At 47.6% G+C, this 17549-nt stretch overlaps 4 protein-coding genes across 4 annotated transcripts; all 4 read left to right on the top strand.

Moving 5' to 3' along the window:
* Positions 1-567: 567 nt before the first annotated feature.
* On the top strand, positions 568-879 carry LOC308240702 (uncharacterized protein; the record flags this gene model as incomplete). Its single annotated transcript, XM_080654038.1, has 1 exon — positions 568-879. One exon carries the CDS (start codon positions 568-570, stop codon positions 877-879), a length of 312 nt encoding a protein of 103 aa, XP_080510164.1.
* A 5193-nt stretch (positions 880-6072) lies between these two features.
* LOC308240695 (uncharacterized protein) lies at positions 6073-6588 on the top strand (the record flags this gene model as incomplete). Its single annotated transcript, XM_080654032.1, has 1 exon — positions 6073-6588. One exon carries the CDS (start codon positions 6073-6075, stop codon positions 6586-6588), a length of 516 nt encoding a protein of 171 aa, XP_080510158.1.
* Positions 6589-11514: 4926 nt separating this feature from the next.
* LOC308240699 (uncharacterized protein) lies at positions 11515-11850 on the top strand (the record flags this gene model as incomplete). Its single annotated transcript, XM_080654036.1, has 1 exon — positions 11515-11850. The coding sequence occupies one exon, from the start codon at positions 11515-11517 to the stop codon at positions 11848-11850; it is 336 nt and encodes a 111-aa protein (XP_080510162.1).
* Positions 11851-16860: 5010 nt separating this feature from the next.
* Positions 16861-17256, top strand: LOC308240696 (uncharacterized protein; the record flags this gene model as incomplete). The annotated part of the gene is made up of 1 exon (XM_080654033.1): positions 16861-17256. One exon carries the CDS (start codon positions 16861-16863, stop codon positions 17254-17256), a length of 396 nt encoding a protein of 131 aa, XP_080510159.1.
* Between the last annotated feature and the right edge of the window lie 293 nt (positions 17257-17549).

Genomic DNA, 17549 nt, shown 5'->3' with positions numbered 1-17549 from the left:
TGGGTAATACAGGCCACGACCCAGCACCTCCATGAGGTTGGTCGGACAGGAGCCCTCCGCCAGGAAATGCTCAGTGTCAGTGAGCCCAGCACTGCGCTCCCATGAGATCAACTACGGACTCAGTAGCAATTCCTTCGCTGGTCAAGGCGTTGATTGGAGCTCATTTAATGGGCTCCTTCCAGACAGACAGGACCCTCCCACCCCAGAACCTGGACTCCTGGACGGAGCTCTGAAACCACGTGTTCCGGTGAGTAGATCATTGATGGACACTGTCCTCATTGATGTGTCATCGGCGCAAGACGAGACCCAGGCGACACAAAACAAACTCGGTGCCAGTAAAAGTGAGAGACTCTATGCTAATGGGCCACTTACTCCCGAGTCCTCTCATGTCACTGACAGGAGTGACCTGCACATACCGGGTAGGAAGTGAGTATTTCCTGTGTGAGTCACAGACCTGATGGCATTCCGGGCCCCTCCTGGCGTATATAAAGCTTCCAGGGCAGGAGGCGACACTCACATTCAGAAACGTCCCTCTTCGCCTCAACCGAACCCTCACCCTCTGCCAGCATGTGCTGCAACTACTACGGGAACTCCGACGGGGGCTGTGGCTACGGCTCTGGCTATGGCTGTGGCTACGGCTCTGGCTACGGCTGTGGATATGGATCTGGCTATGGCTGTGGATATGGATCAAGATATGGCTGTGGCTATGGCTGTGGCTATGGCTCTGGCTATGGCTGTGGATACGGCTCTGGCTATGGATCTGGCTACGGCTCTGGCTATGGCTGTGGATACGGCTGTGGCTACGGATCTGGCTACGGCTCTGGCTGCTTTACCTTCCGACCATGCTGCTACCGACGATGCTATTCCTCTTGCTGCTAGAACATCCCACTAGAACACCCTGCGCCTCTAACAAAATATTGAAAATTAACACTTTCCTCTGAGGGATCCCCATTCGTCATCTCTACACTCCAGTAAGGATTGGACACCTCCTGCTTTTACATCCAGTTCCTATTTGTTATTGAGGAAGTAAGAATGCGCCCATTGTGTGACTTGAAGATGGACGATCTGATTGTGATTATGTTCAAAATGTCCATGCCTGGCTTTTCTATCCTATGAAGCTGTGTTCTCCAGGCACACAAATACATCAGAGTAGGGAGAAATGAAACTTGTTCAATAAACAAATGGGATGTGTTCCTATAAGTAACTGTGTTTGTGTCGGAAGCATCACTATCCCCGTGGGGTTCAACAAGGCCGATCAGCCACTGTGTCAGCCGATCCTTGGGTTCCCTTATTGCGTCATTGACGGCATGTGCCGTTCTCTCACCAACACACATGGTCGTGGTCACGGCAGGTCGCAGGTGGTCTTGGCGTTGGGTCATGTGTGTGTTCCAACCTTGTTCCTCTTCACAATGACCGTGGCTCTTCTAGGTTCTTCGTTGTCCATCTGAACGTTAGAATCATCTTGTCAACATCGACAAAACACCCGCTAAGAGTTTCATTGGGATTGAACTGAACCCATTCATCAGTTGTGGGGGAATGGATTCTTCACGCTATTGAGCCTTTGGGTCCATGAACATGGTGTGTTAGGTCTCCTTTGCTTTCTGTGGTGGGTTCTCATTCAAAATTCAACAATGAGCTTTGTACTCACTGAAGGCATACTCTGGAGGGGGAGGCCAATCACAGTGTAAGAATCGAGGACACATCTAAATAACTATGAAAATAGTAAATTAACAGAATTATAAAAGGTGTTTATAGTGATTAATGACATAAACAGTGGGTTGCTATGAAATATCATGTGGCCAATAAAACTCCCTGAAGAAACACTCTTAATAGCCTTGTAACTTCTAAATATATTGAAGCAATAATAACCCTCCAAAACAGAAAGCTTTATGGGAAAATTCCACAAAAGTTTTTAAGAATAAGTGACACTAATTCTCTACAATCACTTCCAGAAATAAAATCAGAGGGAAAACTTGCCAACACATTCAACGAGGTCACCATTACCTTACTACCAACACCACGTAAAGACATGACAAAAATGAAGACTACAGACAAATATCTAGAGGAACATAGATTAAAAAGTATAAATGAACAAGATACAAAAATTAGGTATTAGCAATTTGACTCTGGCATTGTATAAGAAGAATTATGCACAACCACCTAGTGAAATAGATCCCAACTATAGACCCAGTGCACGAAATTCGTACATGGGTGTAGAGGGGTCCTCTCAGCCCAGCCTGCACCCTCCCCAATCCGGGACCCCTCACGGGATATCTGACTGCTAGTTTAGGCCCGGCAGTCAGACATCCCTCTCACAATCCTGGACCACTGACTCTTAATCGCTCTCCTGCCTGCCTGATCAGCCCTCCCTGCCTCTGCATGCCGACCTGATAGCCCCTAACTGCCCCTGCCAGCTGGTTGCCCCTAACTGCCCCCCACTGCCAACCAGGTCAGCCCCAACTGCCCTTTCCTGCTGCTTGGTTGCTCCTAACTTTTCCCCCAAACCCCGCCAACCTGATCCCACCTTACTGCCCCCCCCCCCCCCCCGCCAGCCTGGTCAACCCTAACTGCCCCCGCCCCTCCACCGGCCTGGTCACCCCACGCAGCCTGTTGTTCAATTGTTTAGTCATCCTTCACTAATCCCCTGCCATCTTGTGAGGGCAGGAGGGTTAATTTGCATATTACCTCTTTATTATATAGGATTGTGAAAGGCTGGTTCATACTCAAAAGTGAATTAATGTATTTATTACATTAACAGCCTGAAGAAGAAAAATCACATGATCGGTTCAATCAAAGCAGAAAAGCATGTGACAAAATCCAACATCCATTCATGAATGAAATGTTCCCGTGATCAGGAGAAAAGGAAATTTCCTCAACTTGATAGAGAAAATGGACAAAAGTCCTATCAGCAGCGTCACACACACTTCCCAGTGAGAGACTGGACACTCTCCTGCTGGGACCAGAAGCCAAGCAAGGGTGTTCTCTCTCCATGTTTCTCTTCAATGTCACATTGGAGACCTTGCTGATGCAATAATAAGAGAAAAAAAAAATAAAAGTCATACTGAGAAAGAAAGAAAGAAAGAAAGAAAGAAAGAAAGAAAGAAAGAAAGAAAGGAAGGAAGGAAGGAAGGAAGAAAGAGAGAGAGAGAAAGAAAGAAAGAAGACGAAAGAAAGAAAGAAAGAAAGAAAGAAAGAAAGAAAGAAAGAAGAAAGGAAGGAAGGAAGGAAGGAAGGAAGGAAGGAAGGAAGGAAGGAAGGAAGGAAGGAAGGAAGGGAGAGAGAGAAAGAATGAAAGAAAGAAAGAAAGAAAGAAAGAAAGAAAGAAAGAAAGAAAGAAAGAAAGGAGAAAGAAAGAAAGAAAGAAAAAAGAAAGAAAAAAAGAAAGAAAGAATGAATGAATGAATGAAAGAAAGAAGGAAGAGAAAAGAAAACTGTCTGTTTCCACACAATCATGAGTGTCCAGGTAGAAAATCCTAAAGAAAAAAACGGAGAAAACGAAAAACCTGGAATTAATAATAGATTAAAGCAAGGATAGAGTTTACAAGGTTAATATACAAAAGTCAATTGCTTTTCTACATATTAATAATGAACAAATAAAATTTGAAATTAGACAATAAATGCATGGACTATAGCAGCCAAAATATAAAATACTTAGATTTAAATCTAAAAGAAATGTGTAAAAGATCTACAGGAGCAAAACCATAAAACCCTGACGTAGAAATTAGGGAAGAACTGAATGAACGGATATCCTATGCTTATGGATAGGAAGGCTCAATCCTGTGAAGGTATTTCTTAGATTCCCTGCAATCCCACTCAAAATTCCAGCATAGTGTCTTGTGGATTTCACCAAAGAGCTTCTAAAGTCTCCATGGAGAGGGGGTCCGGAACAGCCAGCACAATGTCGAAGGATAGGAACAACGAGGCGGAGAACGACCTCTACCCCACTTCATGCTCTCGATGAAGCCACCGTCATCGACACAGGGAGGCCCTTCCTGAAGAAATAGAAGCGATATTTATGAATGAGATCTACGAGTAGTCTGATTCGCCCAACACTTATTAAACTCTTAACAGAGGACATTTCATTGTGTGCTATGAACAGAGAACGAAAGTATTTAATCTCTGCTTTCTGAAAGTGCAGCAGAGGCAAACAATACACCAGCTACAAAGATCGGATTATTGCTATCATGTGATTACCCACAGGGGTGCTTGGGAAATACAGAGGAAGAAATCAGAGGAGAGGCCAGGACTAAGACTAAGAAGAGACAAGGGTCGGGAATCTTCCTGAAGAGGAGACCACCTTCCAGCTTACACACGAAGCGGGTGGGTCAGAGTTGGTCCACCCCACACGAAGGGCAGTAGCTTTCAGGACGGGAGGTGAATGCCTATCTCCTGACACTGGAGTGAGCAGCTTGGCGTCAGGAATACCTCTGCAGGTGTGGTAGGGACATTCTAAGCTGACCCCCCGCGCCATCCACCCACGTCTGATTGCCTCACCTGCAGCGTGGGAAGGACCCAGCACGTGCCTCTAACGTTGGGAGAAAAAACTCCCTTTTATGACCATGTTATGCTTGGGGTTGGTATGAAAAATTCAAGATGAATAGATTGAATATCAGTTTTAAAAAGAGATATCTTTTTAGTGTAAATATGTCTCATGCACTCTCAGGGACATACTTGCGAATGGGGCATCTCAAGTTCAATGATACTCCGAGACTTCCCCACGTCCTGGCTGACCCCCTGCTTGTGCTACTGTGAGGCTCTGAGCCAAAATGCCCCTCAGGCTAAGCTCAGACCCCACGGAGCGTGTGCACTAAAACGTGGGCCCTGCTCCCTTGCGGTCATTACCACAGGCCTCCCCGCTGTCCTCTCCGTGACATGTGGGTGGTGCGGGGAGAGGCGGGGCGTGGATGACCTGGGCATCGGGTCTGCGCATCAACAGAGGTCAGGAGTCCAGTCACAGGGATGATGTCAGAGACAAACCCCCTGGACGGACAGGGAGGGGGAGCAGCTGCCTGAGGGGATTGGCTCCTGAACAAGGTGCTGAAGTGAAGTTCATCCAGGACCCAGAGTGTCGCCGGGAATAAGGAGAGACTCTGAAGTAACTGGGGACTTGAGAACAGGGTAAGTTCACCCAAAAAATGGATCCTTGTAGGAAAAATGAACTCCCTGTTACGGCAAGTGCTCACGTCTCTAATAATTAGAAAGGGAGACGTATGTCCCATTACAAAGAGGAGCAGAGATTGATCTTGGTGCTGTATGAGCTGTGGGGGTGTCAGTAAGTCCCCTGACCTTTCTGTACCTCAGTTTCCATGTGATGAGCTCCCTAACTCTGTCACAATGTCATGAGCGTCCAATAGATGCGATGGTGGAGGGGACCTGTGCTCGACAACACGTCCAACATGGTCATTGTGAGGACGCTCTGTGTGTGGGGGGGTGCGGGGGGGGGTTCTCTGGGTAGAACTGAAAGACCCCCAGAGTGGATACAGATGTCCTGGGGAGCGGCCCCCTGGGTAAAACAGGCCACGACCCAGCACCTCCATGAGGTTGGACGGACAGGAGCCCTCCGCCAGGAAATGCTCAGTGTCAGTGAGCCCAGCACTGTGATCCCATGAGATCGACTGCGGACTCAGGAGCAATTCCTTCGCTGGTCAAGGCATTGAGTGGAGCTCATTTAATGGGCTCCTTCCAGACAGACAGGACCCTCAGGCCCCAGAACCTGGACTCCTGGACAGAGCTTTGAAACGACGTGTTCCGATGAGTAGATCATCGATGGACACCGTCCTCATTGATGTGTCATCGGCGCAAGACGAGACCCAGGCGACACAAAACAAACTCGGTGCCAGTAAAAGTGAGAGACTCTATGCTAATGGGCCACTGACTCCCGAGTCCTCTCATGGTCACTGACAGGAGTGACCTGCACATACCGGGTAGGAAGTGAGTATTTCCTGTGTGAGTCACAGTCCTGATGGCACTCCGGGCCCCTCCTGGCGTATATAAAGCTTCCAGGGCAGGAGGCGACACTCACATTCAGAAACGTCCCTCTTCGCCTCAACCGAACCCTCACCCTCTGCCAGCATGTGCTGCAACTACTACGGGAACTCCTACGGGGGCTGTGGCTACGGCTGTGGCTATGGCTGTGGCTATGGATCTGGCTACGGCTGTGGATATGGATCCAGATATGGCTGTGGCTATGGCTGTGGCTATGGCTCTGGCTATGGCTGTGGATATGGATCAAGATATGGCTGTGGCTATGGCTGTGGCTATGGCTCTGGCTATGGCTGTGGATATGGATCCAGATATGGCTGTGGCTATGGATCTGGCTACGGCTGTGGATATGGATCTGGCTACGGCTGTGGCTATGGATCTGGCTGTGGCTACGGCTGTGGATATGGATCTGGCTACGGCTGTGGATATGGATCTGGCTGTAGCTACGGCTGTGGATATGGATCCAGATATGGCTCTGGCTATGGATCTGGCTATGGCTGTGGATATGGATCCAGATATGGCTCTGGCTATGGATCTGGCTACGGCTGCGGCTGCTGTACCTTCCGACCATGCTGCTACCGACGATGCTATTCCTCTTGCTGCTAGAACATCCCCCTAGAACACCCTGCGCCTCTAACAAATAATTGAAAATTGACACTTCCCTCTGAGGGATCCCCATTCGTCATCTCTACACTCCAGTAAGGATTGGACACCTCCTGCTTTTACATCCAGTTCCTGTTGGCTATTGAGGAAGTATGAATGCGCCCATTGTTGACCTGAAGACAGACGATCTGATTGTGATTATGTTCAAAATGCCCATGCCTGGCTTTTCTATCCTATGAAGTTGTGTTCTCCAGGAACACAAATACGCCAGAGTAGGGAGAAATGAAACTTGTTCAATAAACAAACGGAATGTGTTCCTATAAGTAACTGTGTTTGTGTCGGAAGCATCACTATCCCCGTGGCGTTCCCATAAGGCCGATCAGCTACTGTGTCAACAGATCCTTGGGTTCCCTTATTGCGTCATCGACGGCATGTGCCGTTTTCTCACCGACACACATGGTCGTGTTCACAGCAGGTCGCAAGCGGTCTCGGCGTTGGGTCTTGTGTGTGTTCCAACCTTGTTCCTCTTCACAATGACCGTGGCTCTTCTAGGTTCTTCGTTGTCCGTCTGAACGTTAGAATCAGCTTATCAACATTGACAAAAACACCTGCTGAGAGTTTCATTGGGATTGAACTGAACCCATTCATCAGTTGTGGGGGAAGGGATTCTTCACGCTATTGAGCCTTTGGGTCCATGAACATGGTGTGTAGGTCTCCTTTGCTTTCTGTGGTGGGTTCTCATTCACAATTCAATGTTGAGCTTTGTACTCACCAAAGGCATATTCTGGAGGGGGAGGCCAATCGCAGTATAAGAACCCAGGACACATCCAAATAACTAAATAAAAATAGTAAATTAACAGAATTATAAAAGGTGTTTATAGTGATTAATGACATAAACAGTGGGTTGCTATGAAATATCACGTGGCCTATAAAACTTACTGAAGAAACACTCTTAATAGGCTTATAACTTCTAAATATATTGAAGCAATAATAACCCTTCAAAACAGAAAGCTTTACTGGAAAATTCTACAAAAGTTTTAAAGAATAAGTGACACCAATTCTCTACAATCACTTCCAGAAATAAAATCCGAGGGAAAACTTACCAACTCATTCAACGAGGTCACCATTACCTTAATACCAACACCAGGTAAAGACATGACAAAAATGAAGACAACAGACAAATATCTACAGGAACATAGATACAAAAAGTATAAATGAACAAGATACAAAAATTAAGTATCAGCAATTTGACTCTGGCATTATATAAAAAGAATTATGCACAACCACCTAGTGAAATAGATCCCAACTAGAGACCCGGTGCACAAAATTCATGCACATGGGTAGGGGGTCCCCTCAGCCCAGCCTGCACCCTCTCTAATCCGGGGCCCCTTAGGGGATGTCTGACTGCCAGTTTAGGCCCTGCAGTCAGACATCCCTCTCACAATCCTGGACCACTGGCTCCTAATCACTCTCCTGCCTACTTGCCTGATAGGCCCCCACTGCCTCCGCATGCTGGCCTGATAGCCCCTCTTGCCCCCCTGCCAGCCTGGTCACTCATAATTTCCCCCCCAACCCCCGCCAACCTGATCACCCCTTACTGCTCCCACCTGCTTGCCTGGTTGCCCCCAACTGCTCCCCTGTGCCAACCTGGTCACCCCAAACTCCCCTCCCCCACCTCCGCTGGCCTGGTCTCCTGTCATGGACCCCGCCGGCCTGGTCGACCCTCGCAGCCTGCTGATCAATTGTTTGGTCATCCCTCACTAATCCCCTGCCATCTTGTGAGGACAGGAGGATTAATTTGCATATTACCTCTTTATTATATAGGATTATGTAAGGCTGGTTCATGCTCAAAAGTGAATGAATGAAGAAGAAAAATCAGATGATCGGTTCAATCAAAACAGAAGAGCATGTGACAAAATCCAACATCCATTCATGAATGAAATGTTCCCAGAATCAGGAGAAAAGGAAACTTCCTCAACTTGATAGAGAAAATGCACAAAAGTCCTATCAGCAGCATCACGCACACTTCCCAGGGAGAGACTAGACGCTCTCCTGCTGGGACCAGGAGCCAGGCAAGGGTGTTCTCTCTCCGTGTTTCTCCTCAACGTCACATTGGAGACCTTACTGATGCAATAATACAAGAAAAAGAAATAAAAGTTATAGTGAGAGAGAAAGAAAGAAAGAAAGAAAGAAAGAAAGAAAGAAAGAAAGAAAGAAGGAAAGAAAGAAAGAAAAGAAAAGAAAAGAAAAGAAAAGAAAAGAAAAGAAAAGAAAAGAAAAGAAAGGAAAGAAGGAAGAGAAAAGAAAACTGCTGATTCCACATGGGTATGACTGTCCAGGTAGAAAATCCTAAAGAAAAAACAGAGAAAACAAAACTCCTGGAAGGAATAAGGGATTAAAGCCAGGATAGAGTTTACAAGGTTAATATACAAAAGTCAATAGCTTTTCTACATATTAATAATGAATAAATAAAATTTGAAATTAGACAATAATAGCAGGGACTATAGCAGCCAAAATATAAAATACTTAGATTTAATCTAAAAGAAATGTGTACAAGATCTATATGAGCAAAACCATAAAACCCTGACATAGAAATTAGGTAAGAACTAAATGAACAGATATCCTATGTTTACGGAAGGGAAGGCTCAATCCTGTGAAGGTATTTCTTAGATTCCCTGCATTCCCACTCAAAATTCCAGCATAGTGTCTTGTGGATTTCAACAAAGAACTTCTAACGTCTCCATGGAGAGGGGGTCCGGATCAGCCAGCACAATGTCGAAGGACAGGAACGAGGAGGAGAACGACCTCTACCCCACTTCATGCTCACGATGAAGCCACCGTCTACGACACAAGGAGGCCCTTCCTGAAGAAATAGAACCGATTCTTATGAGTGAGATCTACGAGTAGTCTGATTCGCCAAACGCTTATTAAACTCTTAACAGAGGACATTTCATTGTGTGCTAAGAACAGAGAACAAAAATATTTAATCTCTGCTGTCTAAAAGTGCGGGAAAGGCAAATAATACACGAGCTACAAAGATCGGATTATTGCTATCATATGATTACCCACAGGGGTGCTTGGGAAATACAGAGGAAGAAATCAGAGGAGAGGCCAGGACTAAGACTAAGAAGAGAGAAGGGTCGGGAATCTTCCTGAAAAAGAGACCACCTTCCAGCTTAAGCACGAAGCAGGTGGATCAGAGTTGGTCCACCCCACACGAATGGCAGTAGCTTTCAGGATGGGAGGTGAATGCCTATCTGCTGACACTGGAGTGAGCAGCTTGGTGTCAGGAATACCTCTGCAGGTGTGGTAGTGACATTCTAAGCTGAGCCCCCGTACCTTCCAGCAATGTCTGATTGCCTCACGTGTAGGGTGGGAAGGACCCGTCACGTGTCTCTAACATTGGGAGAAAAAACTCCCTTTTATGATCATGTTATACATGGGGTTGGTATGAAAAAGCCAAGATGAATGAATTGAATTGCAGTTTTAAAAAGAGATATCTTTTTAGTATAAATATGTCTCATGCACTCTCAGGGACATACTTGCGAAGGGGGCAACTCAAATTAAATGATACACCAACGAGACTTCCCCACGTCCTGGCTGACCCCATGCTTGTGCTATTGTGAGGCTCTGAGCCGAGATGCCCGTCAGGCTGAGCTCAGACCCCACGGAGCATGTGCGCTAACTCATGGGTGCTGCTCCTGTGCGGTCATTACCACAGGCCTCCCCGATGTCCTCTCCATGACCTGTGAGTGGTATGGGGGGAGGGTTAGCGTGGATGACCTGGGCATTGGGTCTGCACATCAACAGAAGTCAGGAGTCCAGTCGGGGATGGATGTCAGAGACTAACCCCCTGGAAGGACAGGGAGGGGAGCGGCTGCCTGAGGGGATTGGCTCCTGAACAAGGTGCTGAAGTGAAGTTCATCCAGGACCCAGAGTGTCGCCGGGAATAAGGAGAGACTCTGAAGTAACTGGGGACTTGAGAACAGGGTAACTTTACCCAAAAAATGGATCCTTGTTGGAAATAATGAGCTCCCTGTTACGGCAAGAGTTCACGTCTCTAATAATTAGAAAGGGGGACGTATGTCCCATTACTAAGAGGAACAGAGATTGATCTTGGGGCCGAATGAGCTGTGGGGGTGTCAGCAAGTCCCCTGACCTTTCTGTACCTCAGTTTCCATGTGATGAGCTCCCTAACTCTGTCACAATGTCATGAGCGTCCAATAGATGCGATGGCAGAGGGGACCTGTGCTCGACAACACGTCCAACATGGTCATTGTGAGGATTCTCTGTTGGGGGGTGCTCTGGGTAGAACGGAAAGACCCCCAGAGCGGATACAGATGTCCTGGGGAGCGGCCCCCGGGGTCAAACAGGCCACGACCCAGCACCTCCATGAGGTTGGACGGACAGGAGCCCTCCGCCAGGAAATGCTCAGTGTCAGTGAGCCCAGCACTGTGATCCCATGAGATCGACTGCGGACTCAGGAGCAATTCCTTCGCTGGTCAAGGCGTTGAGTGGAGCTCATTTAATGGGCTCCTTCCAGACATACAGGCCCCTCCCGCCCCAGAACCTGGACTCCTGGACGGAGCTCTGAAACCACGTGTTCTGATGAGTAGATCACCGATGGGCACCGTCCTCATTGATGTGTCATCGGCGCAAGACGAGGCCCAGGCGACACAAAACAAACTCGGTGCCAGTAAAAGTGAGAGACTCTATGCTAATGGGCCACTGACTCCCGAGTCCTCTCATGGTCACTGACAGGAGTGACCTGCACATACCGGGTAGGAAGTGAGTATTTCCTGCGTGAGTCACAGACCTGATGGCATTCCGGGCCCCTCCTGGCGTATATAAAGCTTCCAGGGTAGGAGGCGACACTCACATTCAGAAACGTCCCTCTTCGCCTCAACCGAACCCTCACCCTCTGCCAGCATGTGCTGCAACTACTACGGGAACTCCTACGGGGGCTGTGGCTACGGCTGTGGCTATGGCTGTGGCTATGGATCTGGCTATGGCTGTGGATATGGATCCAGATATGGCTGTGGCTATGGATCTGGCTATGGCTGTGGATATGGATCCAGATATGGCTGTGGCTATGGCTGTGGCTACGGCTCTGGCTATGGCTGTGGATACGGCTCTAGCTATGGATCTGGCTACGGCTCTGGCTATGGCTGTGGATACGGCTGTGGCTACGGATCTGGCTACGGCTCTGGCTGCTGTACCTTCCGACCATGCTGCTACCGACGATGCTATTCCTCTTGCTGCTAGAACATCCCCTTAGAACACCCTGCACCTCTAACAAAATATTGAAATTTAACACCGTCCTCCGAGGGATGCCCATTCGTCATCTCTACACTCCAGTAAGGATTGGACACCTCCTGCTTTTACATCCAGTTCTTGTTTGTTATTGAGGAAGTATGAATGCGCCCATTGTGTGACCTGAAGACGGACGATCTGATTGTGATTATGTTCAAAATGTCCATGCCTGGCTTTTCTATCCTATGAATCTGTGTTCTCCAGGAACACAAATACGCCAGAGTAGGGAGAAATGAAACTTGTTCAATAAACAAATGGGATGTGTTCCTGTAAATAACTGTGTTTGTGTCAGAATCATCACTATCCCCATGGCGTTCCCACAAGGCCGATCAGCCACTGTGTCAGCCGATCCTTGGGTCTCTTATTGCGTCATCGATGGCATGTGCCCGTTTCTCACCAACACACACGGTCGTGGTCACGGCAGGTCGCAGGTGGTCTTGGCGTTGGGTCATGTGTGTGTTCCAACCTTGTTCCCCTTCACAATGACCATGACACTTCTAGGTTCTTCGTTGTTCGTCTGAACGTTAGAATCATCTTGTCAACAAAATCACCTGCTGAGAGTTTCATTGGGATTGAACTGAACCCATTCACCAGTTGTGGGGGAATGGGTTCTTCATGCTATTAAGCGTTTGGGTCCATGAACATGGTGTGTAGGTCTCCTTTGCTTTCTGTGGTGGGTTATCATTCAAAATTCAATGATGAGCTTTGTACTCACCGAAGGCATATTCTGGAGTAGGAGGCAAATCGCAGTGTAAGAATCGAGGACACATCTAAATAACTATAAAAATAGTAAATTAACAGAATTATAAAAGGTGTTTATAGTGATTAATGACATAAACAGTGGGTTGCTATGAAATATCACGTGGCCTATAAAACTCCCTGAAGAAACACTCTTAATAGGCTTGTAACTTCTAAATATATTGAAGCAATAACAACCCTCCAAAACAGAGAGCTTTATGGGAAAATTCTACAAAAGTTTTAAAGAATAAGTGACACCAATTCTCTACAATCACTTCCAGAAATAAAATCCGAGGGAAAACTTACCAACTCATTCAACGAGGTCACCATTACCTTAATACCAACACCATTAAAGACATGACAAAAATGAAGACTACAGACAAATATCTAGAGGAACATAGATACAAAAAGTATAAATGAACAAGATACAAAAATTAAGTATCAGCAATTTGACCCTGGCATTGTATAAGAAGAATTATGCACAACCACCTAGTGAAATATATCCCAACTAGAGACCCAGAGCACGAAATTTGTGCATGGGGGTAGGGGGGTCCCCTCAGCCCAGCCTGCACCTTCTCCAATCTTGAACCCCTCAGGGGATGTCTGACTGCGAGTTTAGGCCCTGCAGTCAGACATCCCTCTCACAATCCTGGACCACTGGCTCCTAATCGCTCACCTGCCTGCCTGCCTGATCGGCCCTCAATGCCTCTGCATGCCGGCCTGATAGCCCCTAACTGCCCCCCTGCCAGCCTGGTTGCTCCTAACTACACTCCCACCTCCGCCAAACTGGTCACCCCTTAATGCCCCCCCTGCTTGCCTGGTCGCCACCAACTGCCCCACTCCGGCAGCCTGGTCACACCAAACTGCCCCCCCCCCTCCCGCTGGTCTGGTCGCCCATCATGGCCCCGCGCCGGCCAGGTTGCCCCACACAGCCTGCTGATCAATTGTTTGGTCATCCCTCACTAATCCCCTGCCATCTTGTGAGGGCATGAGGGTTAATTTGCATATTACCTCTTTATTGTATAGGATTTTGCAAGGCTGGTTCATGCTCAAAAGTGAATGAATGTATTTATTACATTAACTGCCTGAAGAAGAAAAATCACATGATCGGTTCAATCAAAGCAGAATAAGCATGTGACAAAATCCAACATCCATTCATGAATGAAATGTTCCCATGATCAGGAGAAAAGGAAACTTCCTCAACTTGATAGAGAAAATGCACAAAAGTCCTATCAGCAGCGTCACGCACACTTCCCAGTGAGAGACTGGACGCTCTCCTGCTGGGACCAGGAGCGAGGCAGGGTGTTCGCTCTCCGTGTTTCTCCTCAACGTAACATTGGAGACCTTGCTGATGCAATAATACGAGAAAAATAAAAGTTCTACTGAGAAAGAAAGAAAGAAAGAAAGAAAGAAAGAAAGAAAGAAAGAAAGAAAGAAAAAAAGAAAAAAAGAACGAAAGAAAGCAAGGAAGGAAGGAAGGAAGGAAGGAAGGAAGGAAGGAAGGAAGGAAGGAAGGAAGGAAGGAAGGAAGGAAGAAAGGAAGGAAGAAAGAAAAGAAAAGAAAGAAAGAAAAGAAGGAAGAGAAAAGAAAACTGTCTGATTCCACACGAGCATGACTGTCCAGGTAGAAAATCCTAAAGAAAAAACAGTGAAAACAAAACTCCTGGAAGGAATAAGGGATTAAAGCGAGGATAGAGTTTACAAGGTTAATATACAAATTTCAATTGCTTTTCTACATATTAATAATGAACAAATAAAATTTGAAATTAGACAATAATAGCAGGGACTATAGCAGCCAAAATATACAATACTTAGATTTAAATCTAAAGGAAATGTGTCCAAGGTCTATATGAGCAAAATCACAAAACCCTGATGTAGAAATTAGGGAAGAACTAAATGAGTAGATAGCCTATGTTTACGGATGGGAAGGCTCAATCCTGTGAATGTATTTCTTAGATTCCCTGCAACCCCACTCAAAATTCCAGCATATTGTTTTGTGGATTTCACCAAAGATCTTCTAAAGTCTCCATGGAGAGGGGGTCCGGAACAGCCAGCACAATGTCGAAGGACAGGAGCGAGGCGGAGAACGACCTCTACCCCACTTCATGCTCACGATGAAGCCACCGTCATTGACACAGGAAGGCCCTTCTGAAGAAATAGACCCGATATTTATGAATGAGATCTACGAGTAGTCTGATTCGCCAAATGCTTATTAAACTCTAAATAGAGGACATTTCATTGTGTGCTATGAACAGAGAACGAAAGTATTTAATCTCTGCTTTCTGAAAGTGCGGGAAAGGCAAATAATACACGAGCAAAAAAGATCGAATTATTGCTATAATATGATTACCCACAGGGCTGCTTGGGAAATACAGAGGAAGAAATCAGACGAGAGGCCAGGACTAAGACTAAGAAGAGAGAAGGGTCGGGAATCTTCCTGAAGAAGAGACCACCTTCCAGCTTACACACGAAGCAGGTGGATCAGAGTTGGTCCACCCCACACGAAGGGCAGTAGCTTTCAGGACAGGAGGTGAATGCCTATCTGCTGAAACTGGAGTGAGCAGCTTGGCGTCAGGAATACCTCTGCAGGTGTGGTAGGGACATTCTAAGCTGACCCCCCGTGCCATCCAGCCACGTCTGATTGCCTCACTTGCAGCGTGGGAAGGACCCGTCACGTGCCTCTAACATTGGGAGAAAAACTCCCTTTTATGATCATGTTATGCTTGGGGTTGGTATGAAAAATTCAAGATGAATACACTGAATTTCAGTTTTAAAAAGAGAGAACTTTTTGTGTAAATATGTCCCATGTACTCTCAGGGTCATACCTGCAAATGGGGCAACTCAAGTTAAATGACACAACAACGAGTCTTTCCCACGTCGGGTTGACCCCCTGCTTGTGCTATTGTGAGGCTCTGAGCCCAGATGCCAGTCAGGCCAAGCTCAGACCCCACGGGGCCTGCGAGCTTACAGGTGGGCGATGCTCCCGTGCGGTCATTACCAGAGGCCTCCCTGCTGTGCTCTCCGTGACCTGTGGGTGGTGCGGGGGGAGGAGGGGAGGGGAGGCGCGTGGATGACCTGGGCATCGGGTCTGCGCATCAGAAGAGGTCAGGACATCAGTCATGGGGATGGATGTCAGAGACAGACCCACTGGAGGGACAGGGAGGGGAGCAGCTGCCTGAGGGGATTGGCTCCTGAACAAGGTGCTGAAGTGAAGTTCATCCAGGACCCAAGGTCACCAGGAATAAGGAGAGACTCTGAAGTAACTGGGGACTTGAGAACAGGGTAACTTCACCCAAAAAAATGGATCCTTGTTGGAAATAATGAGCTCCCTGTTACAGCAAGTGTTCACGTCTCTAATAATTAGAAAGGGGGACGTATGTCTCATTACAAAGAGGAGCAGAGATTGATCTTGGTGCTGTATGAGCTGTGGGGCTGTCAGTAAGTCCCCTGACCTTTCTGTACCTCAGTTTCCATGTGATGAGCTCCCTAACTCTGTCACAATGTCATGGGCGTCCAATAGATGCGATGGCGGATGGGACCTGTGCTCGACAACACATATAACAAGGTCATTGTGAGGAAGTTCTCTTTGGGGGGTACTCTGGGTAAAACGGAAAGACCCCCCCAGAGTGGATACAGATGTCCTGGGGAGCGGCCCCCGGAGTCAAACAGGCCACGACCCAGCACCTCCATGAGGTTGGTCGGACAGGAGCCCTCCGCCAGGAAATGCTCAGTGTCAGTGAGCCCAGCACTGTGATCCCATGAGATCGACTACGGACTCAGGAGCAATTCCTTCGCTGGTCAAGGCGCTGAGTGGAGCTCATTTAATGGGCTCATTCCAGACAGACAGGCCCCTCAGGCCCCAGAACCTGGACTCCTGGACGGAGCTCTGAAACGTCGTGTTCCGATGAGTAGATCATCGATGGGCACTATCCTCATTGATGTGTCATCGGCGCAAGACGAGGCCCAGGCGACACAAAACAAACTCGGTGCCAGTAAAAGTGAGAGACTCTATGCTAATGGGCCACTGACTCCCGAGTCCTCTCATGTCACTGACAGGAGTGACCTGCACATACCGGGTAGGAAGTGAGTATTTCCTGTGTGAGTCACAGACCTGATGGCATTCCGGGCCCCTCCTGGCGTATATAAAGCTTCCAGGGCAGGAGGCGACACTCACATTCAGAAACGTCCCTCTTCGCCTCAACCGCACCCTCACCCTCTGCCAGCATGTGCTGCAACTACTACGGGAACTCCTACGGGGGCTGTGGCTACGGCTCTGGCTACGGCTGTGGCTATGGATCTGGCTACGGCTGTGGATATGGATCCAGATATGGCTGTGGCTATGGATCTGGATACGGCTCTGGCTACGGATGTGGCTATGGCTGTGGCTATGGATCTGGCTGTGGCTACGGTTGTGGATATGGATCTGGCTACGGCTGTGGATATGGATCTGGCTGTAGCTACGGCTGTGGATATGGATCCAGATATGGCTGTGGCTATGGATCTGGCTATGGCTGTGGATATGGATCCAGATATGGCTCTGGCTATGGATCTGGCTACGGCTCTGGCTGCTGTACCTTCCGACCATGCTGCTACCGACAATGCTATTCCTCTTGTTGCTAGAACATCCCCCTAGAACACCCTGCGCCTCTAACAAATAATTGAAAATTAACACTTTCCTCCGAGGGATGCCCATTCGTCATCTCTACACTCCAGTAAGGTTTGGACACCTCCTGCTTTTACAACCAGTTCTTGTTTGTTATTAAGGAAGTATGAATGCGCCCATTGTTGACCTGAAGACGGACGATCTGATTGTGATTATGTTCAAAATGCCCATGCCTGGCTTTTCTATCCTATGAAGTTGTGTTCTCCAGGAACACAAATACGCCAGAGTAGGGAGAAATGAAACTTGTTCA

This window comes from Plecotus auritus (genome assembly GCF_963455305.1).
Source record: "Plecotus auritus genome assembly, chromosome: 2".
In the NCBI taxonomy this organism is placed as follows: Eukaryota; Metazoa; Chordata; class Mammalia; order Chiroptera; family Vespertilionidae; genus Plecotus; species Plecotus auritus.
This window is presented reverse-complemented; position numbering and strand designations above follow the sequence as displayed.